Below are 25,829 nucleotides of genomic sequence, written 5' to 3' on the forward strand. Positions count from 1 at the left end.
TGCTTCAATGGCTTTTGGGCTATTTGCCCCTAAGCTCATTTTTATGCAACTGACCCTGTGGCACATAAAGTATGTTAATGGCATTGGCATGCATTATTAGTAAAGGGACCCCCGCACCCCCATGTTGTCTACACATACTAAAACCATAGCTAATCAACTGAAGCTTCAAGATGAACTTTATTAACTCTCAGTGGGGAAAAGTTTTAGATAAGACTGCATAAACTTTACATAGGTTTGACTGCTACAGAATAATGCATATTGTCAAACTTTGAAGACTGAAGAAAAACAGAGGTCCTCACTGCAGCGCTGTGAAGAAGTCTACCAAACGGACATTTTTTACATAACGATGCTACTACTGACAACTGTGCCACTTTCGGGTCTAACTTTGCAAAGTTTGAGAAACCAGACTAGGCCAGATCTGCCAACACACAGATTGGAGAACTGGCTCAGGAAGGAACATACTCTCCTCCTAAGCTCTACTGAAATAATGGCCGAATACATTATACAAAAGACACTACATTGCCAAGGATACCTCTTTATACTGCAAACATGAAAGGTCCAAAAGCTTTTATTATTGTTTTAAACAGAGTGATGTTAACTTGTACGTTATAGCTGCAGTTCAACAGCATGTTGAACAACTTCGTTTGCTAGGATTACCTCCGTATGAAAATATTAAATTAGGTGCAAAAATTACAGTGGAGCCCTTTTCAAAAGTGCAGTTTGTGCCCAGAGTACTGTATTGCAACACAAGTTAAATGAATTGACAGATAGGAGATGAAGTGCATCTGTGCTATTGAGGTGGAATTAACTGATGTGTGCTATGGGGTCCTTTTACCAAGCTGCAGTAAAAAGGGCCCTGCGGTAGTGGCTGGGGTGCAACGGGTACAAAGCCCCTAAAAAGACATGGCCTTGTGGCAAGATTATTGTTACCGCGTGGCCATGCGGGGAGAGCACTTACTGCCACCCATTAAGGTGGCGGGGTAAGGGCTCCCGTGGTAACCTAGAAATTACAAAACTATTTTCCGTAGCGCATGGGTCCAAACTCTGAAAGCATGTAACTGAGAAGGGGGTGTGGCCATGAGAGGGGCACAGGCATGTCAGGGGCATTCTGAAAAGTTACGCACATTGTTACAGAATACTGCCTCAGCACCCGTAACTTGGGCGCCAGCATTTACAACAGGTTTCAGAAGGCGTATGTCTGGAATAGGAATCGGCACTAAGTACATGCGCCTGCCATAGAATTGTGTTTAGCACCAATTTTTTCCGGAGCCAAATTTTGAGCGCCATTTGTAGAACTGCACCGTTAGCATAGAAATTAGTGTATACTAAGTGGAAAGCCAGTGCAGTAACTGTTAGTGCAGCTCTGCAGTGCAGTAATTCATACAATGAGTGCTTAATGTACTTCAGTAAAAGGGCCTCAATGTGGCAGGCCATGAGCTTTAGAAATCAAACAGATCTTTTTCAAATATTATCTAATGCATACTTGTATTATTACTGCTGCACCACACTTTACACAAAGGCATCATTAAAAGTACCAATGTGCTTTAACGTTATCATCTGAGAAGAACTAAAACACAAATATCATTTTTCATATTTCATACAGGTGTTAGAGATATAAAATTAGACATCTCTATCACATGTAAGCATATTTCGAAAAATTTTTGCCTTTAAAAATACTGGGCCCGATATTTGGCTGGTGCTGATCAGCATTTTGCTGACTGCCACTGGTGTTAAACCCGGAAATTCAATGACAGGCCATGTCCGGGCTCTGGCATTGAATTTATTGGTACAGGGAGCCGGTTAAAATATAACCAGTTAAATGCAATATTTGGCACTTAACTGGCTATGAAGAACCACTTAAAGACAGGATTGCATTTTATGCACTCCTATTTATGTAGTTAACCTAACCTGTGTGAGGGTTTACTGAGAAGACGGTCTCAAGGAAAGCGAGAGCAGCCCCGGAGGGAGATAGGGAGGCATTCACAAACCTCTCATAGAGGAGCACGCCCTCCGGTGGCCAAGAGACTGTTTAGAATAAGGAATAAGCCCAGGGACCACCATTCCCACAATGCCCCTGACCCAATACAGGACTCACAGGAAGTGAAGAAGGAGGGGCAGGATTGGGAGATGGTTTCTAATCAGGGAGATGAGGAGCAGCTGGGGGGCTCTGGGAGGAGGAAGAAGAGATGGAATGGGATAAAAAGGAGGATTATAGAGGAGAGCCAGGAGGAGAGTATGGAGGTGGCTACATGTGTACAAACTGCTAGTGCTAAGGTGAGAGGTTTCTGGGCTGCGGTACTTCCTCAACTGTCTAGAATTGGTAAGACAGGATTGATGCAGCTGGGAAGGAACCTGTGGTAGCAAGTAATTCAGAAGGTTCAGCTTGGGGGAAGAGTAAAAGGCTGTGTCATGTAAGGAACTGATGATTAACAAAGTAATCAGTGGCTAACTGAGGAAGAAAAGGTGGTGTTAAGAGCACCGAACTGTGATCAGCCAGTTAGGGGATGAACCCTGTTTGACATTGTGAATGTGAACAAAGGTCAAAGAGACTAAGATGAGACAATATAATGTGCTGCTGAAGTGATTACAGCTGAACTGATGTAAATAAAAGAAAATCCTTTTATTATAAGAGGGTTGGAGTGTCTGTCCGTTTGTTGGGAAGTACCTACTAAGGGCACAGTGACTGGAGGTAGCTGTGGTTGTTGAGAGCTGAGGAGTGGAGCGGGCCCACTGTAAGAGAGCCAGAAGCCAGCATTGAAGCATATCGGCTAAGCAGGGTCAGCCTGGACCAAAGACTGAAAGGGGGACCTGCTGACACCTGTTAAGTGCCAACTCTGCCCCCAGAACGCCCTTGGGCTCTAACTGCATATATTCAGGGGAACTATCTGGCTATGTGCCACTGAAAATGCCCAGTTAGCCCCAGACAGGCAATTTAAACAGCCAGGACTGAGACCTGGGCGGAGCTGGTGAGAACTGGAAGGCCTCTGCTTTTTTTGTTTTGTTCTACAGGTGCCAGCCAATATTCAGCAGGAACCTGCTTAGCTGTGCAACTGCAGACGATGAATATTGTCAGCACCTGCATAACTGCAGTTCCTCCCTAACCCCTCCTACTGTACCACCCCTGACCTGCCCACCTTTTTGATGGCCTATCAGAACAGATATTAACCAGGAAGTGCTGCAGTTGGCCAGCCATGAGCAATTTAAACCTCCCCTGCCCACTTAACTCACTTTGAATTTTTGGCAGATTGTTTCTGCAGGCAGCGAGTGCTCTTTTATAGAATACTATGGATGCTTGGAATGCCCTCCCGCGGGAGGTGGTGGAAATGAAAACAGTAACAGAATTCAAACACGCGTGGGATAAACATAAAGGAATCCTATTCAGAAGGAATGGATCCTAAGGAGCTTAGCCGAGATTGGGTGGCAGAGCCAGCCGGTGGTGGGAGGCGAGGATAGTGCTGGGCAGACTTATACGGTCTGTGCCAGAGCCAGTGGTGGGAGGCGGGGCTGGTGGTTGGGAGGCGGGGATAGTGCTGGACAGACTTATACGGTCTGTGCCCTGAAGAGGACAGGTACAAATCAAAGTAGGGTATACACAAAAAGTAGCACATATGAGTTTGTCTTGTTGGGCAGACTGGATGGACCATGCAGGTCTTTTTCTGCCGTCATTTACTATGTTACTAGTAAAAAAGGCCCGTTTCTGAGAGCAATGAAACGGGCGCTAGCAAGGTATTTGTTTTGTGCAATGAATGTTTAGAAAGGGATTTTTTGGATAATTTTTTTGTGTTGGTAATGAAGAATTGACATGTTGAGGATCAGTGTGTGTGTGTTTTGTTTTGTAAGGGGTTTTTTTTTGGGCCCACTCCCCCAGGGTGGCCCCCTTCCCTCCCTCCCAGATGCAAGTGTGTGTGTGAGGGTCACTTACACCGCACAGTCACTGGGCCTGTCTGATAATAGGTTACTTTGTTAGTGGCACTTCTCACCCATTTGAACCCTCACACTACTGGGTCATGGGCAATTAACACCCAAGAATAGGTTAATGGCACCCTCCCTCCAACTGGATCTTTACTGCTATGATAGCATAAACGTTTATGCGCAGTATCTGTTGTCAAGAGTGAGTGTCTCTTCCTGCTCTCCTTTCCCAATACTCCCCACTTCTTCCGCTCTCTCCCTCTTGCAGAGCTTTTTGTGCCCTTTCTGTTATCTGGATCTCCAGCTTCCCCTGGATTTATCTTTGGCCAATTCCCTTCCTGGATTTTGCTCTCCCCTTTGATGTGTTTCCTGGATTTCTACCTCTCTGAATCGATGTTTGTATTTCCTGGATTGCTCTCTCACTCTCTCTCTCTTTGTTGGATTTCTCCCTCCCTGTATGTGTGTCTGATGGATTTCTTTTTTTTTTTTTTTGCCTCCTCTTCCTGTTTCTTTCCGGAATTTTATTGTGCTTGTACCTCCCTTCTTGAATCAGTATTTTCTGTTTTTTTTTTTTTTTTTTTGGATATGTTCCCCTGATCTGTGGCTCCGGGTTTTCTTTCTCTGCCTAGCTAATTTACCATCCGGCTGTGATCCGTGTTCTGCATCGTTCTAGTCTACCGATCTCGGTCTGGTAGTGACGAATGCCGCCTCTTACCGATCGATGGAACCGTTAATTGCGTTCCTGAACCGGCGCGTTGAAATTCTGAACGCCAAGCAATCATGCTTCTAGATGCGGGCCCGGAGGGGAGGAGCACGCAGGAAAGCAGGCACAATATCGACAGGGAGGGGAAAAAGGGCTTCCATTAGTGAGGAGAGAGCACGCGCGCCTCCGCAGTCACTGGTGGTCTCCCGAAGTGTGTAAGGATGGGGCGGTGTTCCAAAACCTTCTCTGAGATGGGGTTAATTGTGGGTACCTGAAATCTTGCTTGGCTGTGGGGTATTCAGGAAAGATTTGTGAAGCATTGCTGAAAAGGGGGGGGGGGGAGGTTGTGGGGAAAGGAAGCGCTTTCTGCTCCATATGATCGGGTGGTAAGCAAAACCTTTTGGGTTAGGCTTGTTCGTCGGGTGGGGGGGTTGGTTTTGTGATGCAGCGAGGGGGGGGGTCTGTGTTGCCCCGTTCCCTGCCACTTGCTCCGAAGTGGCAGGGAGCGGGGCACTGACAGCTGATTCCCCTTGCTTTGGAATCAGCTGTCACCTACGTCAGTGCGTGCCTGCCTAGCAGGCCACCTCAGAGGGAGGAATGGTCCCAGGCACATTAGAACGTTGGAGGTGAGAATTATTATATAGGACTAATACTGTATAAACAGATATTAACCTAATCTAATCTATATCTTGAATACTGCTCTATCTCAACAGGAGGTTCCAGGCGGTGTACACAGAAGCTCAGCCAAAAAAGTGAGAATTACAAAACCCATAATACTAAATTGCAAAAAAAATTAATCATCATAATTACCAATTTAAAAAGTTTTCAACCTTTTATGCACGAGCATATAATTTTGATCTAGTTAAATTAGATTTGGTAAATTATTCCAAATTGTAACAGCTTGAATAGGAAACAGAAAACCACGCTGATGTCTAAATCAAATATTTTTGAAAAGTAAGAACTTTCAACTGCAAACAATCACGAACTCGGGTTAAATTATCATATTCTATTCTATTATCATATAATATCTGAAAAACTAAACATGTATCTTTAAAAATAATCCATTTACTTACATGAAGTCAATGAAGTATTTTAATAAAACCAAATACACTTTCCCACTTCCTTAACCGGAAAATCATCTGGACAGCTGTATTCTGTAGTAGTTGTAGTTTATATAGCAACTTATTACTCAATCCAACATACAGTGAGTTGCAGTAATCTAACTTAGACAAAGCCAACATCTGAACAAAAAGGGCAAAGTGAGAACTTTGAAAAAAAAAAGAAAAGTCCCAATCAACCTCAATTGATGTAAGCAGAAAAAAGACTTCTTTCAGACTTGATTCATCTGGGCTTCATAAGACAATGAATAATCCAAAAATAATACCTAAAACCTTAGATTCCTTTTCCACATTTAAAATTATGCCATTTGATAATGTAAGATTCAAAGGAATATCTGTCTAATCATTACTTATTTGGATTTTGCTCACACCTTTTTCAGTAGTAGTTCAAGGTGAGTTGCATTCAGGTACACTGGGTATTTCCATAATATTTTTGTTTTCACCTGATTTAACTGAAGCATATGTTCAACAGTCCATTTTTTCCATAGCAACAGAAATGTTGGCTTATGTTTCACTTATAACGGGACAAACTGGAATCAGCATTAAAATATCATCAGCATAGGAAAACAAATGTTCATTTTTAACTAAGGTAATACATAAAAGAGAACTCATAAACAGGTTACAAAGCACTGGAGACAGAGGTGAACCCTGAGGCACTCCACAAGTAGACCTCCAAGAATTTGACATCACACCTCCTTTCTAAACAGTATAAGACTGATTCAACAAGAAATCTTGGAACCAATTCAATACTCAGCCAGTCAGACCTAAACCACTCAATCTAGTTAGCAGTAATTCATGGTCCACTGAATCGAACGCAGTCAAAATATCATATTGAAGCAGAACAATCTGCCTACCCCTACTTAAATACTCTAATAAAATTTAGGCGTACACATTTACTATAATGGGCACATCTATTCTGTAAGTTGAAGTCAGCCCCTCCTAGGCCCCATCCCTGTGAATGCCCACCTAAGTTATACGCTAAGCCATTTCAGTGTGTAATTACAGAGTAGTGATTAGGCGTGATGCTGCCATTTTTGTGCATAAGTGTATACTTACCCGCGTGAATGACAGTATTCTATAAATTTAAGTGTGTAGAAAGCACCTAAATCTGGGCGGGCTGTTACACAACGATGGGGTATCTGTTTAGTTTAAGAATGCTATTCCTCAGGTCTAAACGTTTGGCTATCGCTACTATCCAGATACTTTGAAAGCCCATCCTCGCTCTGTCCCAAATCCTGCATAATTCAACATCAGGAAGAAAGGCAGCAAGCTTCCCATAGCCGAACATACAAGACAAATGATATATCATGTCTTTCATGTCTCTGAACTTTTTTACTCCCTGGAGTGTGCTAAATAAAAGTCTAATTTACAAGTCATGAAGGGGTGAGGAGGGGGGAGAAGGGAGGAACTTACTTTGTCCTTGATTAAATCCAGTGCCATGTTCTCAAGATTCAGCTCATAACATAACCTTATAAAAAGGGGCCCAAATTTAAACTCGCCAAAAGCTACGTTTTTGTTTTCTGCATGGTACCTGAAAGACAAAAAAAAACCAGGTCATATTGCTTAAAGAAGAGAAAATGACAAAGGGAACAAGATTTGCAGTACAAATATTACACAGAAATGGTATGTTTGCTAAGGAAAAATAGAAATATGGTAGTGTTTGCTGTAGACCTGCATAGTGCTTACTTTAGGAAGCACAGCACAGACAGAAGAACGAAAGGGAAGACTTCAGTTATGTTTGTATTCCAAAATTAGGGCTGCAGTAGAAAAACTGCATGAGTCCTTTAAGAGTAGTTGTGAGCTAATGGGTAAAGCATGGAACTGGGAGCTGGCAAGTTCTATGCTTGAATTTGCACAATTCGCTTCACTAGACCATGAGTGGGAAACAATATTGCAATTGCTATGGTTGTTGATGCTACCCTTTCTTTCACCGCATAAATGTTTGCCTGTTACTGCAAGCTTCTCTTCTATTCTGGCATACCAAAGCTAGTGGCGTAGCTATGGGGGGGCATGGGCCCCCCTAAATTGGCTTGGGGGCCCCTGGTTTGGCTGTCGGGGGTTCCCAACCCCCCGCCAGCTGAAGCATTTGTCCCACACTGGTCTCACCGCATTGCCTACCCTGCTCTTCACAATCGCACCGTGTACGCTCAGTTTCATTAAAATGAGCGTGCACAGCATGACTGAGAACAGACCAGGCCAGGCAATGTGAGACCAGCGTGGGACAAACGCTTCAGCTGGCGGGGGTTGGGGACTCCCGCCAGCCAAAGTACCATCATGTGACGGTGGTGCGGGGAGTGGCAGACCAAAAGGTGCCCCCCTCCACTTTGTGCTCTGGCCCCCTCCCCGTCGAGGTCTGGCTACCCCCGTGACCAAAACTGCTTTATGCCAATGGTGGCTACCGTTAACTTAATTCATGGTAATTCTTCCTCAAAGATTATTATCCTAAATGAACCCGGCTATGACTTTGGAAACTGTATCTGCTTTAAAAAGCAGTCCTTTTTATATTTTTAATGTAGGACAGTATTAATAGAAACTTGGAGGACAGTACTCAGACACACTTATGTGGTCGGTAAGAAGTGAATAAAAGCTATCTTCTAAAAATAATCCCAAGTAGTGCAAAACTTTCAACCATTTAAGTCACTCAAGGCCAAAGCTATCTGTTTCAAATCTGAATGGGATAGGAGGCAGGCTGAGGGTAGTATTATATCTATGAATAATGTAAAAAGTTCACTTCAAATAAACAAATATCCATTTAAAGTTATATGCGTATTTCAGTGATCCTACTTATATGTTTAGGATTGCTGAAAAGCCACATAAATTTAGAAGATAAATTATCTCTGTTTCCAGTTACAAAAGTAGCTATCCCTCTTAATATGGACATAGCAACACGGCTTTTAATGCTATTGCAGGCATAAAATTCCTATAGTGCCATCACTTTCATTCTCATTTATGGAGCTGCATTCCTGCAGTAGCAAGAGCAATCTAGCTGGAATCAATATCAAGCACCCAATTAAAACAACAACAACAACAACAAAAGGACTGATTTGTAAAACAATGTTGTTTCCAAAACCTTATTCTCCTACATTAAGGGGCCCTTTTACTAAGTCACATAGAGGGGTATTTTCGAAAGAAACGTCTAAATCAGAATTTGGACGTTTTACAAAGGCGTCCAAATTCCGAGGCGGGGAGAAGGTCATTTTCGAAAAAGATGGACATCTATCTTTTGTGTTCGAAAATACCATGGACGTCCTTGAATTTGGACATTTTGCGATCTGGACATCTTTGATTTTCGGCCATTTTCGAAACAAAGACGTCCAAGTCTAAAACGCCCAAAGTCAAGCCATTTGGACATGGGAGGAGCCAGCATTTTTAGTAGACTGGTCCTCCTGACATGCCAGGACAGCAATCGGGCACCCTACGGGGCATTGCATTAAACTTCATAAAATGCTCCCAGGTACACAGCTCCCTTACCTTGTGTGCTGAGCCCCCCAAAAACCCACTACCCCCAACTGTACACCACTACCATAACCCTTACAGGTGAAGGGGGCACCTATATGCGGGTACAGTGGGTTTTGCAGGGCTCACAGTTTCCTGCACAAGTGTAACAGGTAGTGGGGGGATGGGCCTGGGTCCACCTGTCTGAAGTGCACTAAACTACTCCAGTGACCTGCATACTGCTGTCATGGACCTGAATATGACATCTGAGGCTGGCATAGAGGCTGGCAAGTAATGTTCTTTACCACACTTTTTGGGGGTGGGAGGGGGTTAGTGACCACTGGGGAAGTAAGGGGAGGTCATCCCTGATTCCCTCCAGTGGTCATCTGGGACACCTTTTTGTGCCTTATTTGTAACAAAAACAGGTCCAGCTCAAAACGTCCAAGTTTTAGTGCTGGACATTTTTGCTTTGTTCCATTATGGTTCAAAGACGTCCAAATCTTAGGAATGCCCAAGTCCCGCCTTGAACACGCCTCCGATATGCCCCCCTTGAGATTTGGACGTCCTTCCGACAGACTTCCGAGAAAGACATCCAAAATGCGGTTTCGATTATACTGATTTGGACGTTTCTGTGATATGGACATCAAAGTCCCGATTTATGTCACTTTTTGGATATCCATCTCTTTTGAAAATGAGCCTGATAGGCACCTACGCGAGCCCAACATGCGCCAGTTCAGAACTACTGCCCGGCTACCGCGTGCCCCGGGCTGTAATTTCATTTTTTTATGTGTGTACATATATTTTATTTTTGGCGCTAACCAGGCAGTAATCGGCATTGTATGCACGCAGATGATTACCACTCAGTTAACGTGAGAGACCTTACCGCTAAGTCAATGGGTGGCGGTAAGGTCTCAGGCCCAAAATAAACGCACCCAATTTTTATTTTGTCGCACATCCATTTTTGTCCCCCCCTTCCCCCGAAAAAGGCCATTTTTGCAGGCGCGCTGAAAAATGGACCTGTGCGCTTCCATTACACGCGTCTACAACAACGCAGGTCATTTTTCAGCGCACCTTAGTAAAAGGACCCCTAAGTAATTTGAAGATTTTTTTAACAACAACAACAAAAAAATATGAATAACATCGTCACCCCACCAGTTCCCTCTGCTTCTAAAACTTGGGGGCCTGACTCTTCTCTTTTTCTCTACACCAGTGATTCCCAAACTGGTTCCTGGGAACCCTGGAGTTCCTCAAACTCTCTTCAGGGGTTCCTCAAGAAATTAAGAGTGTAGAATCTTTTGTATGAACATCTTCTATATATATAAAAGGCACCTCCAACGTTCGAATGAAGCCTCAAGCCGGAACTTGAGGCGCCCGAGATATCCGGTTTGGCCTTAAGTGTCCGCCCCGCCCTCGCGTCACAAAGTTATGATGTCGAGGGCGGAGCAAAGACACTCGACGATTCAAGGAAGCCCAGCTCTGTTTCCACGCCCCACGAGGTTCGTCACCTCCTCTCTCCACCCCCGCCCCAAGTACGCAACTTCCCCGCCCTCTCCACTCGCCCACGAGGTCGCCGCTTCCCCTCTCCACCCCCCCCCAGGTCGCCTCTTCCATTCGCCACCCCCCCCCCCAGTTCGACGCTTCCCTTATCCATCCGCCCGCGAGCGAGGTCGCTGCTTCCCCTATGCTAGGCACCCCCCCAAGGTCGCCTCTTGCAAACTCCGCCCCCCCCCCCGAGTTCGCTGTTTCACCTCTCAACCCCACCCCCTGAAGTCGCCGCTTCCCATATCCACCCGCCCCCCTCAAAGATCACCGCTTATCTTAAAAACAAACAAACAAAAAACTGAAACGCAGGCAGCCTTCAGCCATTGGCTGTCTGCTCGGCAGCCACTCATCTCTCCTCTCACTTGGAAAGCTAAAGGTGGACAAAGCCATGGGACCGGACGGGATCCACCCCAGAATATTGAGGGAGCTCAGCGAGGTTCTGGAGGGTCCTCTTAAAGATTTGTTTAATAAATCCTTGGAGACGGGAGAGGTTCCGAGGGACTGGAGAACGGCGGAGGTGGTCCCTCTTCACAAAAGTGGTGATAGGGAAGAAGCTAGAAACTACAGGCCGGTAAGCCTCACTTCGGTTATTGGAAAAGTAATGGAAGCCATGCTGAAGGAAAGGATAGTGAATTTCCTAGAAGCCAATAAGTTGCAAGATCCAAGACAACATGGTTCTACCAGAGGGAAATCGTGCCAAACGAATCTCATTGAATTCTTTGATTGGGTAACTGGAGAATTGAATCATCAACGTGCTATAGACGTAATCTACTTAGATTTTAGCAAAGCTTTTGACACGGTTCCCCACAGGAGGCTCTTAAATAAACTAGATGGGCTGAAGATAGGTCCCGAAATGATGAACTGGATTAGGAACTGGTTGAAGGACAGACGACAGAGGGTGGTGGTCAATGGAGTTCGCTTGGAGGAGGGAAAGGTGAGTAGTGGAGTGCCTCAGGGATCGGTGCTGGGGTCGATTCTGTTCAATATATTTGTGAGTGACATTGCCGAAGGGTTAGAAGGTAAAGTTTGCCTATTTGCGGATGATACTAAGATTTGCAACAGAGTGGACACCCGGGAGGGAGTGGAAAGCATGAAAAGGGATCTGAGGAAGCTAGAAGAATGGTCTAAGGTTTGGCAATTAAAATTCAATGCGAAGAAATGCAAAGTGATGCACTTTGGGAGTAGAAACCCACGAGAGCCTTATGTGTTAGGCGGGGAGAGTCTGATAGGTACTGAGGGGGAGAGGGATCTTGGGGTGATAGTATCCGAGGATCTGAAGGCGACGAAACAGTGTGACAAGGCGGTGGCCGTAGCGAGAAGGTTGCTAGGCTGTAGAGAGAGAGGTATGATCAGCAGAAGAAAGGAAGTGTTGATGCCCCTGTACAAGTCGTTGGTGAGGCCCCACCTGGAGTATTGTGTTCAGTTTTGGAGGCCGTATCTCGCGAAGGATGTTAAAAAAATGGAAGCGGTGCAAAGAAAAGCTACGAGAATGGTGTGGGATTTGCGTTCCAAGACGTATGAGCAGAGACTTGCTGACCTGAACATGTATATCCTGGAGGAAAGGAGGAACAGGGGTGATATGATACAGACGTTCAAATACTAAGGTATTAATCCGCAAAAAAATCTTTTCCGGAGATGGGAAGGCGGTAGAACAAGAGGACATGAAATGAGATTGAAGGGGGACAGACTCAAAAAAGATGTCAGGAAGTATTTTTTCACGGAGAGGGTGGTGGATGCTTGGAATGCCCTCCCGCGTGAGGTGGTGAAGGTGAAAACAGTAACGGAATTCAAACATGCGTGGGATGTGCATAAAGGAATCCTGTGCAGTAGGAATGGATCTTCAGAAGCTTAGCCAAAATTGGGTGGCGGAGCAGGTGGGGGAAGAGAGGTTGGTAGCTGGGAGGCGAGGATAGTGGAGGGCAGACTTATACAGTCTGTGCCAGAGCCGGAGATGGGAGGCGGGACTGGTAGTTGGGAGGCGAGGATAGTGGAGGGCAGATTTATACGGTCTGTACCAGAGCCGGAGATGGGAGGCGGGACTGGTGGTTGGGAGGCGGGAAATACTGCTGGGCAGACTTGTACGGTCTGTGCCCTGAAAAAGGCAGGTACAAATCAAGGTAAGGTATACACATATGAGTTTATCTTGTTGGGCAGACTGGATGGACCGTGCAGGTCTTTTTCTGCCGTCATCTACTACTACTCACTGGCCCTGGAGCGCAGGAACAGGAAGTTCAAAACAACTTCCTGGTACCTGTGCTCATATGGGGACAGAAAGAGGAGAGAGGAGCAACAACACAGCACACAATCAATGCCTGGATGCTGCATTCAGTGCCTGGGAGCAAAGAACAGGGAGAGATGAGGGCTTGGGGTGAAGAGGGGGGCAGGGGTGAAGAGGGGGGAGGGAGGGCTGACTGGAAAGTTGACGGTGAGCAGAGGGGGAGGAAGAGGAGCACAGAAGGGGAAGGGGAATGCACCACCTGCTTAAAACTCTCACACATATACACACACACACTCTTTCAAACACATACACTCACTCTGAGGGGGGGGAGGGTGGCCTGGAACTTGGAGTGTGACTGGGCCGGTGAGAGGAGGGAGAAGAAGAGGGGCACGGTAGGGGGAGGGGAATGCACCACCTGCTTAAAACACTCACACTCACACATACACAGAAACACACACACACACTTTCAAACACACACACTCTCTCCCTCAATCAATCACTCACACACACACACACAAAGTCTATATCAAACGCACACTCACATTCTTTCTCACACACACACTCTCACACAGACAGCCTCACTCTATGTCACACACACTCGCACATTCACTCAGTCTCTCTCACACAGTCACTCTCTCAAACATACACACTACCGATGAAAACCATGCTAGCGCCCGTTTCATTGCTCTTAGAAACGGGCCTTTTTTACTAGTATATATATATATATATATATATATATATATATATACATACATACATGTTTATATAAACTGGTGCATGAAAAATATTTTAGGGATTCCACCATAGTAAAAACTTTAGGAATCGAAGCTCTACACATATGCAAGGAAGTTGCCAAATGCCACAGCTGGAACCTTATCTGTACTCTCATCGTCTCTAGCTTAGACTATTGAAACCTACTCCAAGGTCTCCTACCCCCTTCAATGTATCCAAAACTCAGCTGCACTACATACTGCACTAAATGTCATTCCTTTCACATAACCCCTCTTTAAGGCACTTCAGCAGCTCCCCACTTGCTTCTCCATACAGTTTTACAGCTTCTCTTTAATCGCTGTTCACTGCTTCCCCCCGCCCTCTTTGTTATAGGACACTGTTTCAACTTTTTAAAACTTTTTTTATGTTTAAACACGCATTTAATCCTTACTTGTGTATAATCTGTGACATTTTTTGGATATAATTACAGACTTTTTTGGTTTTAAGCACTTCAGTTATTCAGTCTCAAAGCACTTAAAATGTTTTGCCTTTATGCATAAGTGCTCATTTACATCCACACCAATGTTATCAACGCAACTACACTTTTTATATATTTTTTATTACATAGTTTTTAACGCTTAGCTTTTATGTATGAAAAGCACGATGTTTAAACATTTATGCTTACTCATGCACATTATTGTCAATTGCCAGATTAATTTTAAATTTCATAAAATGTTTTATGCATAAAGCAATTAAGCACTAAAAGGTTTGTGCCCCTCAGCACAAAAATGAACTTGATCACACTTACACACAGAAGTTATTCATGTGCTTTTTCATATACAGTTTTTATGGGCTCAAAGAATTTTTTTGTTTTTATTCCATAGCACTCCAATGATTGATTTTTGCATGAAATGAACTCATTTACACTTATGCTTGGGTGCATAAAGAGAGGCATGACCAGCAGGAAAAAGGAGGTGATAGTGCCAGAGGGCGGCTACGTAATTAGTAAGCAGTCTTGAATGCAAAAATCATAGGGACAGGCTTATGAGCCTCAACATGTATACGCTGGAAGAGAGGAGGGAGAGAGGAGACATGATAGAAACATTTAAATATCTAAAGGGCATTTATGTACAGGAAGAGAGCCTTTTTCAAATGAAGGAGAGCTCTGGAATGAGGGGGCATATGACAAAGTTAAGAGGGAATAGGCTTAGGAGTAACCTAACTACTACTACTACTTAACATTTCTAGAGCGCTACTAGGGTTACGCAGCGCTGTACAGATTAACAAAAAGGACAGTCCCTGCTCCAAGGAGCTTACAATCTAATGGGCGAAATGTCAAGTTGGGGCAGTCTAGATTTCCTGAATAGAGGTATGGTGGTTAGGTGCCGAAGGCGACATTGAAGAGGTGGGCTTTGAGCAAGGCTTTGAAGATGGGCAGGGAGGGTGCCTGGCGTATGGGCTCAGGGAGTTTATTCCAGGCATGGGGTGAGGCAAGGCAGAAAGGGTGGAGCCTGGAGTTGGCGGTGGTGGAGAAGGGTACTGAAAGGAGGGATTTGTCTTGAGAACGGAGGTTACCTAAGGAAGTATTATTTCACAGAAAGGGTGGTGGAGGCGTGGCATGGCCTCCCAGTGGAGGTGGTGGAGTCAAGGACTGTTCCAGAATTTAAAAAGGCATGGGATAAGCATGTGGGATCGTTTAGGAACAGGAAGAATTAGGAGTTACAGAGGATGGGCAGACTGGATGGGTCATATGGCCTTTATCTGCCATCATGTTTCTATGTTTATATACAGGTGGTCTTCATGCACACACTCAGGGGTCCTTTTACTAAGCTGCAGTAAAAAGGATTCTGCGTTAGCAGTGGGGACCCATTTTTGCCACACATAAGGGGCCTTTTTACCGCAGCAGGTAAAAAGCCCCTAAAAAAAGACATGGATATGCAGTAAGATTATTCTTACCATGTGGCCATGCGGGGTGGGGGGAGCACTTAACGCCACCCATTGTGGTGGAGCTAAGGGCCCCTGGGTTACTGCTGCACTAGAAATTACGGAATTATTTTCCGTAGCGCCGGAAATGGTGCACGCTCGAGGCGGAACTACCACCGGTGGCTGCATTGGACCAGCGGTAGTTCCGGGTTGCCACAAGGCAACCCTTTAGTAAAAGGGACCCTCAGACTTTTAATATTTATTTTTTATGCATCTTCTTCCAACCAATCAATCAATCAATCAGAGGACAAGTCACAGGACAAGGGAAGAAGGAGCACCCTGGTTTGTCAGTGATTTTATTTAGTAAAATTTGGGTATGAACAGGAGAATGTGGGATTAAGATTTAAAGGTAACCTCCAAAAGATGGGCTGTGAGGCTGGATTTTAATAAATAAAGAAGGAAAATGCCCATAATAAATGAAGCACCCTAATTCCCATATTTTTCTGTCTTGAATTGACTACATGGCAGGGCCTACTCTTGCTTGCATTGTGTATGGCACTTCTTCTCTTTAGTAGCACTACAGAAATTAGTAGTATTCATCCTTTAAATTACGTGCAAGTTCATAGCCAATCCACTCCGTTTCTTGTTAACCTGAAGGAAACCAGACAAAATGGCCTTCATCTCCTTATGGCTTTAGCAGATTCTGACGCAGTAAGAGAGTCTTTACTAAGGCGCGTTCACGTTTTTGGCACACGCTAAAATTGTGGGCGTGCTAAACGTTACAGACACCAATGCATTCCTATGGGCGTCTCTAACGTTTCACGCGACAAAATTTTAAAGCACAAAAAAAAAAAAACGTGAGCGCGTCTTAGTAAAAGACGCCCTAAGTCATTAACGATATAATGCTGAGCACCAGCTGGATCAGGGCACATTGAAGCCTCTCAGGATTTATTTCCATTGTACCTGTAAATAACATTTTTAGCTAGTTCCACCTCTGCTGGCGTCTGGCATAGATGCAGTAATGTTTTTAACTCATCTCGAAGGATTAGGACATTTTTCTTTAACTTTTCTTCAAGGTTTCTAAAATATAAATCTGAAAAAGAAATCATCATTAGCCAGGTAAAGTCATTCTTAACTGGAAGCAATGAACATTTTCCAAAGCAATGGGGGCACAACTTGTTCCCTATTAAAGATGGCTTTTAAATCATATTATAATCCAAATCTTCTAGATGTTACTCTGGACCCATAACCATCTTGTGCGTCTTCTCCAATATTTGAAACCTACCTTTTACTATCTACAAAATATTGCTTTTGTTATTTTGCCTCTGCTTCTGTAGAGATCTTCACATCCACTTCATGTCTTGCTGAGCGTAACTCAGTTCCACTGTTTCTCTAGGCCCTATCGTGTGTCTCTATCATAGTTCTAGGTAAATGCTTATTGCTTGAAATGCTACATTCACATTCTCCTGCAAATTCCTTCGCAAATATCGAGGGAGAGGATTCCACAAAGATGGTGCAAGACAAAAAATAAAGCCCCCTTTCTGGTAGCCATCAAATCAGCATCCTTCATTGAAGGTACTATCAATGTAAGCATACTCTGTAATTGTAAATTTCATGCCGGTAAACACAAACTCACAAAACCAGCCAATGGTTCAGGCAGTTTTTCATAGATCACTCTGTAAGTAAGAGCCATCAACTTAAATCTAATCCTGTAACAAACAGGTAAACAATGGTAATACAAATAAAGAGAGGTAACATGATCAAACCTAGCTGCCCTACCAAAAATCTGAATGGCTATATTGTGGAGCATCTGCAACTTCCTAAGGTTCTCCTGAGGGTATTAGCATAACCCATAAAGACAGCATGACTTTTATTTTCAGAAAAGGTGGTACAGCAAGTTTAAATAAACATAAACATGCAATAATACCAAAAATGCACTACTGTCCCTAAACAGCCTGTAATTTATGAAGGGTGGCATAACCACGCCCAATCAAAAAGTGTTAATATAAGGGGTAAAACACAGTTGGAAATCTATTAATACCCCTAACTATCAAAAACTGTCAACCACTGCCAACACTTTACTAAATAAAATCACTGACAAACCAGGGTGCTCCTTCTTCCCTTGTCACCCAACAGGCTACCATCTTATCAATATTCAATACCATTCAGTGCTCCCTTAACCAAATGGTCAATGCTGACAAACAATCCAGCAGACATGTCAAATCATTAGTTAATTTTGAAACTTTTGCCACCAATAACAAATCATCAGAATAAACATATGGGTTCATCCCGTAGCGCTGGATCACTTCGAATGATGGGCATAAAAAGATGTTAAACAAGATTGGTGACAACATCAACCCTTGAGGTATCCCATTGGCCAAAGATCTCCAGGCTTTCTACTACAGAAAAAGTATGACCCGATAAAAAACTAGCAGAGCAGGCTAATACCGTAACATGAAGCCCTAGGCGATTCAAAAGAAGCGTATGATCCACCACATCAAACGCAGATGCAAGATCCAGCAACACCAGTAAGACCAGATCACCCATATCAAAAATCTTTCGTAGTTCACTAATAAGTTCAACCAATATGGTCTCTGTGCTATATCCTGAATAAAACGCTGTTTGTCCAGGATGTAATATCCTTTTAGCATCCCCCCCCCCAAAAAAAAAAATAATACACCAACTGTCTTAACACCATCTTCTCAACCAATTTTACCAAAACCCAGAAATTTTATATAGGTCTATAAAGTTTTGGCCTCAAAGGGTCCAACACATGCCCCTTCAAACCGGCAGTATCACTGAGGGCCTGAAAGCGAGTAGGGTTAGGCTTAACTTTATAAACCCTCCCCCACCAGGGAACCTATCAGTTCTTTATCCTAGATTCCCCTGAGGAGGTCAAGTGAAATGGAAATAAAGCACATACACAAAATATATATATAAAATAAAAGTAAAGGCAAATGCGGAGCAAACTCCTGAGTCTCTTGAACTGCAGAGATTCTACAGGGCTGGCTCAGAGAAACACTTCAGCCCTCTTCTTTTTATTGGTAAGCAATCAATGCCACATCATCATTAGATTCAAGAACCAATCAGGTTAGCAGCATCATATGGAAAACATTACTCATTAATCATTACCTTTCTCATGAAAGTTCAGCAGAATCATGGAAAATTGTTGTAATATCAGAATGTGTCAGTAGTTGTCCTTCCAGCATATAAGTAACAATCTGACCTATATTTTATCTTTCTAATTCAGTGTCAAGTGTTTGGTCAGGCAACGGATCTTAAGTCACTTAACGCTGACAAATCTATGATTTCCCAAAAAACAAGCTGTAATTAAATTTACTGATCAGGGACACAGTTTCGTGTTCTTTATCATTCTGCTAACTTCAGAAATATGTGTTATGTCTATTACCTATATTAAGTTATTTCAACATTAGCTCAATGTTCAGTAAACTATTATCATTTTAGTTGCTGTAAGCAGAATCATCTAGCTACAAGCTTTTTGTTTCCCCTGATTTAATTGTTACATTAAATTCCTGGGCAGCTCTTCATAATCATTTTCAACCAGGACCCGGGGGTCTCTATTCTCAGACAGATTTTCCAGACCATCAGGCCCCTTTTACTAAGCGGCGGTAAGCCCAATGCGGGCTTACTGCTCGCTAAACACGAAGTACCACCGGGCTATTTTTGTAGCGCTGGGGTGTACCCGGCGGTAATCGGGCAGTGCCACATGCTGCCCGGTTAGTCGGGTTAGCATGGGAGCCCTTACTGCCACCTCAATGGCGTGAATCAAATTTGTGTATGCAATTTTTGGTGCTTTTTAAAGAATCAGGGGTAAGGGCAAATTCTATAACAGCAATTAAGCTATTATTCTGTAATGGCAATTACAAACGTTAAGTCAGCCTTTACGCACCAGCATTGAGGCACAGCTGCTTACACCATGGCATCGGCTGGTGTAAATTTCCTTAAGCAAATGTTACAGCTGTGGGAGTATCTGTTGGTGTTCTATAAACTTAGTATGTATGTTCTGGGCACAATCCTGACCCACCATAGTTGTCCCATGTCCCTCCTCCCCCTTTGAAGTTATGCACTACAGAAAATGCATGCTAAGGTTATAGAATGCTAAGTGCAGTTACACGCATAACTGAAAATTCATGCCAATTGATGCAAATCACCAATAATTGGTGGTTAGGGTCAATTAGCAGCTAATTTGTCAAGTTATGTGCATAACTGTAGGAATTCTATAACCTGCGACCGCAATTTTGCATGCTAGGCATAAAACTGTATGAACAAGATTATAGAATGAGGGGCTAAATGTTAAATCAATACCTTTATTTTCCAAATTAAGTACTGCATATTATTTTTATGAAGAAATGGATGAATATATAAACTGGTGCTCAGATGTGTTTTGCATGATCTCAAATGTACTTCAAAGAAACATGATAGGATAATAAATTTACTTTTAAATGAAATACCTTTTTCTCCATAAATCTGAGATATGACAGCTACTTTCTTCTGTTGAAATTCTTGAAGTTTCAATACATCATCTGTTAAAAGGTACCGTTTAGCTGGAAAAAAAATCAATTCATTTTTACCACAGTAAAAATCACCAGGAAAGTCTCACATTCTCTCCACCTCCTATCCTAGGGGTGGGTAACCATTGCTCTCGAGGGTCCAACCTAGTCGTGTTTTCAAGGTTTCCACAATAATTATGCATGAGAATGCATACAATGAAATTAGTACATGCAAATCAAATAGATCTCATGCATATTTATTGTGGAAATCTTGAAAACTTGCCACCCCTGACCTATCCCTTCTAGCAGTCACTTTCACTCTCTCAAACTCACCCACCCAAGGGCCTCCTTTCCCCTTGAGTGCTCAAGAACTACCACATACAGTTTTCACCCCCTCAAAATCCCCAAACTAATGCCCAAGGACATTGTAGTATCATATTTCAGCTGGTATATCCATTGTTTAATTATGAATCACAATATGTCGGATTCAAGATGCTTTGTTATGGACCAGGTTAAGGATATGTTAAGGGGAGGGGAGCGGGGGAAAATGATATCAACTCGAACAACGTTGGATAAATAGATTGCATTCAATTAAGATACAGGGTTTAACCTCCGCAATTGAATGGCAGGCATTTTTTTGAAGTTCCGGGTGACGTTATGTTTTAAATATTTTAGCATTTTCATCATTACAAGCGCCATTTTTGAATGCAGTGATGAAAAAGCATCTGTTAAGCTTTCAGTAAGACAGTATAATTATATTTTCATTTGCTGTTTTTAGAACAATATTTTGACTAAAATTTGTCTTTTATTCTTTTAGACAATTAAAACTCAGCTCTCCAGTCCTTTGATATAGAGTGGATGGTGTTTGCTCCAAAGGAAGCTGTTATGGGTGAAATGGACAGTTCCGTTGAGCTTTATAATATTGGTTTATGAACATATTTATTTTATTTTTATTTATTTGTTGCATTTGTATCCCACATTTTCCCACCTTTTTGCAGGCTCAATGTGGCTTACATAGTTCCGTTTACGGCGTTAGACGGTTCTGGTCTGAACAAATACAATGTATAACGAATACACAAGGTGGTGATGTGGTAGAATGAGGTACATAAGTGATAGGTATAATTGGTGGGAAATTAGAAAGGGGGAGGAAGAGTCAGGTAATGTCCATTACGGTCTTTGCTTACGTTGTGTCGCAGGTATCCAAGTATTTTTATGTTGGGTCGGTGGGGTATGCTCTTCTGAACAGGGGATAATATGGGACATATGGGAAAATGATTCACTATTTCTATTAATATTGAAAATATAAAAGGCATATATTACACAAGTGGAATGTATGTAAAAAATAGAGAAATTTTTTTGACCGATGATGGTGGTTTGAATGTAAGGTTCTTCCATGGTCTCCTCCTAATTAAGGAACCGAGAGAGCCACTGAGGTCTTTTTACTTCTATTTTAATATTGAGATACTTGAAGTACAAAAGAATAATTGGTCTGGGAATCAGTTAGAGTTTGGTAAAACTACAGTAGGCCGATTCCTATAGTCCATCAATTGGTAATAGTACTTCTCTACCTTGTTCTTCAACTGTTGTAACGGTTTCTTCAGTGTTAGCTGATCAGGCCCTGTTGCTTCCTGATGGTGAATCAGTTGAGCCCGTTTCTTGCAAATTCAAAACATATTCTACGCTTATCCTCTTCTATCTCTTTTCTGAAAACTCTTGCACCAGTCTACGAGAACCATAACCTTTCTCCAGCTATTACTATATTATACTTTATGGCAGGGTTTGACACAGTTTCTTAAGATCTAGGAGCCAGCTCAAAAATCTAGGCACCAGACTTGTAATGAGCCAGCATATACACACATGCATAACTCTATCTCTGCCTCTCCCCGGCATGCACGCACCCACCCATAGATTTGTCAATCACCACCTCATATACCCTCCTGTGGCATACATTCGCCCCCACCCTTGCTGGTAGCTGTCTCCCAATGATGACTCACCCCCCTCAAACTGAATTCTCAGTACTGCTCTCCAGCTTTTCATCTTCTCCACCTGCACATACCTCCCCAGCTCCTGTAACCCAGCACAGTTTTTGCTCCCCTGTCCCTCCCCCTCCCTCCAGTAGCACAGACATCCAGTTCATTCTCCCCCCATCCCCAGCGATACTAGAAAAACAGAAATGGAAATGAAAGATATCAGAGATGCACATTTCCTAAGGTTGACATGGTCCAACTGATAAATAAAATATTTTTTTCTACCTTTGTAGTCTGAGCATTTTATTTTTCCATTCGATTTGGTCTGTCTCTCTTCTGCTTTTCTCTGTTTTTCCTGCCTTTCCAAGGTCTCCTGTTTATTCAACATTTCTTCTCTTTACATGTCTGCCATCCATCTTCTCTCCTCTGTTCCTATCTTTTCTGCATGTTCAGCATCTGTTCTTTTAGTATCCCTATCCTCCTCTTATATTTAGCATTGTCCCTCTGTGTCCCTATCCTTCCCCCTGTGATCAACAATGCTCCTTGGTGTTCCTAACCCACCCCTTTTCCACCACTGCCCTGTGTCCTTGTCTATTCTTACTCCATGCCCAACATCTCGTCTGTGCCCTGTTCCCTCCCCTTCCACACCCCAGGTTCAGCATCGCTCCCACTCTCTCTCCTGACCCCCCCCCCCCCCCTTTGTGGTCTCTCTCTGCAGGTGGGTGCAGCCCTTTTGGGGGAAATGATTGCTGATGCTGAATCCAGGGGAGCTGCAACACTTCCGGATGAAAATAGTGCTGGATCAAAGTACATGCAGACTTTCTTGGGGGGGGGGGGGGGGGGGGGAGTGATAGATCCAGGGCAATGCAGCCCTTCTGGGGGGGGGGGAGAGCGTGGTGGATCCAGGGGAATGCAGCCATTCTGGGAGAAAATAGTGCTGGATCCCGGGGGGGGGGGCGGGGAAATATAGCCCTTCTGGAGGGAATGAGTGCTGGATCCAGTGGATTGAACCCTTCTGGGGGAAATGAGTGATGGATCCAGAGGAACTGAGCCCTTCTGGGGGGGAATGAGTGCTGGATCCAGGTGCACGCAGCCCTTTTTGGAGAAAACTGTGCTGAAACCAGACTGATAGGGCCCTTCTGGGGGGAATGATTGCCGGATCCAGGGGGAAACTGTTCTTCGGGGGGGGGGGGGGGGGGAAGTGCTGGATCCAGGTGGAAGCAGCCCTTCTGAATGAAAACAGTGGTAGACCCTGGTAGATAACAGCAATTTTGGAGGTGGATGAATGCTGGATCCAGGAGGAATCCGTTCTCGGAGGAATTAAACTACTACTGCTTCAGATTAAGAAGAAAATAAATTTAGCAACAACAGACCAGCATTTAACTCGGTCTACTAACGGCGTGGTGTCCACCCACATTCCGTACCTCCGCACGCACAACTCCAACAGCTCTCTGTGGGTAACAGCCGTGAGCCAGACAATCCGTAGCCGAACATCCGCGGCAATACTGTTCTCCATGCTTGCGCCGTCATGCTGTCCCCTGACTGTACCAATCTAAATTTTGCAGGGGTAATGGTTTAGATAATCACCACAGCAAACTTAACCTGGACATCGCGGTTCCTTGTGTGTCTCTATAATGTAGGTTTACTTATTTTTAATGAATCAGCACTAGACTAGCTCGGCTTTTCGGACCGGATGTTTGCATCTTGCAGACTCCTGCGTGCCCCCGAGTCAGCCTCAGCCACTTCCGTGGCACTTTCCAAGATGGCGACCTCCATCGTACGACATTGTCGGTTGTTGCACAGGAATGTGTTGGGAGGATTTCGTAGAATGGTACCAGGTGCGAGGGAGCCTGCAGGGTGGTTTTTAATTAACGGTCACAGTGGTCAGCCGGGGTAGATGGTCACTGGTGGGGAATTGCTATCAGGAATACAGCGGGATTACTGCGGTGCTGCAGTCGCGCAGACTAGAGCTGTATCGGTTGGGTTTGCAACAAACATCAATGGGGTATTGGGGTTCTTAACAGTGTACCTCGTGCACTGTGGGATTTGCAGTTCTCAAGTTTTCAATTATTCCTAACAATATAGGTGGATGAATTCATAGGGCTGGTCGAAATTGCTGGGCAGAGAGTCTGCCCCCATTGAAAATCTCAGCAATTTGCAGTAAGGAGAGGGACTGACCCCCACCCCCGCTTAAGTGAGGCGTCCACTCCAACCAGCAGCCCGCGTTAAAACCTTTTAACCGATTTGATCAGTATTATGTACCCAAACTTTCAGTAGCGTATTTATGCTAATCTACTACCTGTCCACACCAGAAATTTCATAAAGAACACAGTTCCAAATCTCAACTTGCTCTTCTCTGATACTGCTTCCTGAATGACCCACCATTTGAATCTTAGCATGGCTAAAAGACAGCTTCCTGTATTTCCTGAGAAACCTACCATCCTCTTTCTGTGGGTAATATTCAGGCATATTTTCAAAGCACTTAGCCTTCCAAAGTTCCATAGAAACCTGTGGAACTTTAGAAGGCTAAGTGCTTTGAAAATGAGCCCCATTGTCATCCACTTGTTTTCCCTGATCTCATAATGGTCATTTTGACATGGTTTCTCAGCACATATACAGAAAGTTTCTAAACACGTTACCAAGGCCCTTATCCAACTCTCATCACCTTTTGCTTGGGCATTTACAACCTACTCCTTATAGGTCTTCCATTAGCCATCGTTCTCCAGGTGAATCTCTTCAGTTCTGCTGTACAACATATTCTGCCAGTGTAATTCCACTCACTTAACCCATCTTCTCATGTCACTTAATACATTGCGCCCTATTTGTCTTCATATAGTTCAGACTTCTTATATGCACTTACAAGTACACTTATTCTGCAGCTCATATTTACACCTCTCATCTCGCAGAACTTTTCTTCCAGAGTTCTACTCATCAAGATGCCTACGCAGTAAGCTTATGTTACACTGTGATCTACAGCTTTATGCAAAGTTTCCTATTACAAGTGTAAAGAAAAAAATGTTGCTCCCCAAGGCAGTAATAGTACAGAACAGTCTCGATTACCTGATGTAAATGGGACCGACCCATTGTCGGATAAGTGAAAAGTCAGATAATACGGAAAACACTGCATAAACCCCTTAAACAATGCATAAACAAAGGCATAGTGTTCCCAATTTTCAAAAATTGTTCTAAAACAAAACTTTTTAATAGAAATAATGTGACAACATCACCAGGCTGTCTGTTGGATATGCTGGCTGGTTGGCTATGAGAGTATTGTAGGTTTTTTTTGTTTGGTGGTGTTTTTTAGCAAGTATTGGCTGGCCTCTTGTTTCACTTTTGACTAAGGGGTCACATCTAAAGGGTCCTTTTACTAAGCTGCGGTAAGCACTAATGTATGCTTACCGCAGCTTAAAAGAGCTTACCGCTGGATGCACTGAGGTGTCCCACAGTAAATTAAACTTGTGCATAAGATACCCATACGCTAACATTTTAGAAAACATTTTGCCTGAGGGGGCGTGTCTGGGAGCAGAGAACAGCATTTTTGTGCTGATCAGTGCACTGACATTGCCACACGCTAACTGATTAGTGTGTGAGCCTTTACCGCCTACAACATAGGTAAGGGTTCAATCGCTAATTTTTGTTAATGGCCATGCGCTAATGGCAACATTAGCACATGAAACTCACATCACGAGAATGCTAGTAAAAGGCAGAGTCACTCCAATCAATATTCAAAAGTGGAGAAAAAAAAGACCTCGGAGTACGACCAAAGCGGGACTACTCAATACCATCATGGGC

At 43.6% G+C, this 25,829-nt stretch overlaps 2 protein-coding genes across 2 annotated transcripts in view; one reads left to right on the plus strand and one right to left on the minus strand.

Annotated features, from left to right (window-relative positions):
- The window catches only part of LOC115463094 (pentatricopeptide repeat-containing protein 2, mitochondrial-like), a 66,585-nt gene extending 43,002 nt beyond the window's left edge, over positions 1–23,583 (minus strand). Inside the window, exons 1-4 of the mRNA XM_030193302.1 lie at positions 23,462–23,583; positions 20,032–20,124; positions 16,523–16,652; positions 7,144–7,261 (exon numbers count right to left, since the gene is read on the minus strand). Of these exons, the coding sequence (XP_030049162.1) occupies positions 7,144–7,261; positions 16,523–16,652; positions 20,032–20,124; positions 23,462–23,567 (447 nt within the window). The 5' untranslated portion in view covers positions 23,568–23,583. The remainder of the gene's footprint in view (positions 1–7,143; positions 7,262–16,522; positions 16,653–20,031; positions 20,125–23,461) is intronic.
- A 147-nt stretch (positions 23,584–23,730) lies between these two features.
- Positions 23,731–25,829, plus strand: part of MRPS27 (mitochondrial ribosomal protein S27) — a 122,393-nt gene continuing 120,294 nt past the window's right edge. Inside the window, exon 1 of the mRNA XM_030193301.1 lies at positions 23,731–23,875. Coding sequence (XP_030049161.1) covers positions 23,731–23,875 — 145 coding nt within the window. The remainder of the gene's footprint in view (positions 23,876–25,829) is intronic.

This window comes from Microcaecilia unicolor, chromosome 2, assembly GCF_901765095.1.
Source record: "Microcaecilia unicolor chromosome 2, aMicUni1.1, whole genome shotgun sequence".
In the NCBI taxonomy this organism is placed as follows: domain Eukaryota; kingdom Metazoa; phylum Chordata; class Amphibia; order Gymnophiona; family Siphonopidae; genus Microcaecilia; species Microcaecilia unicolor.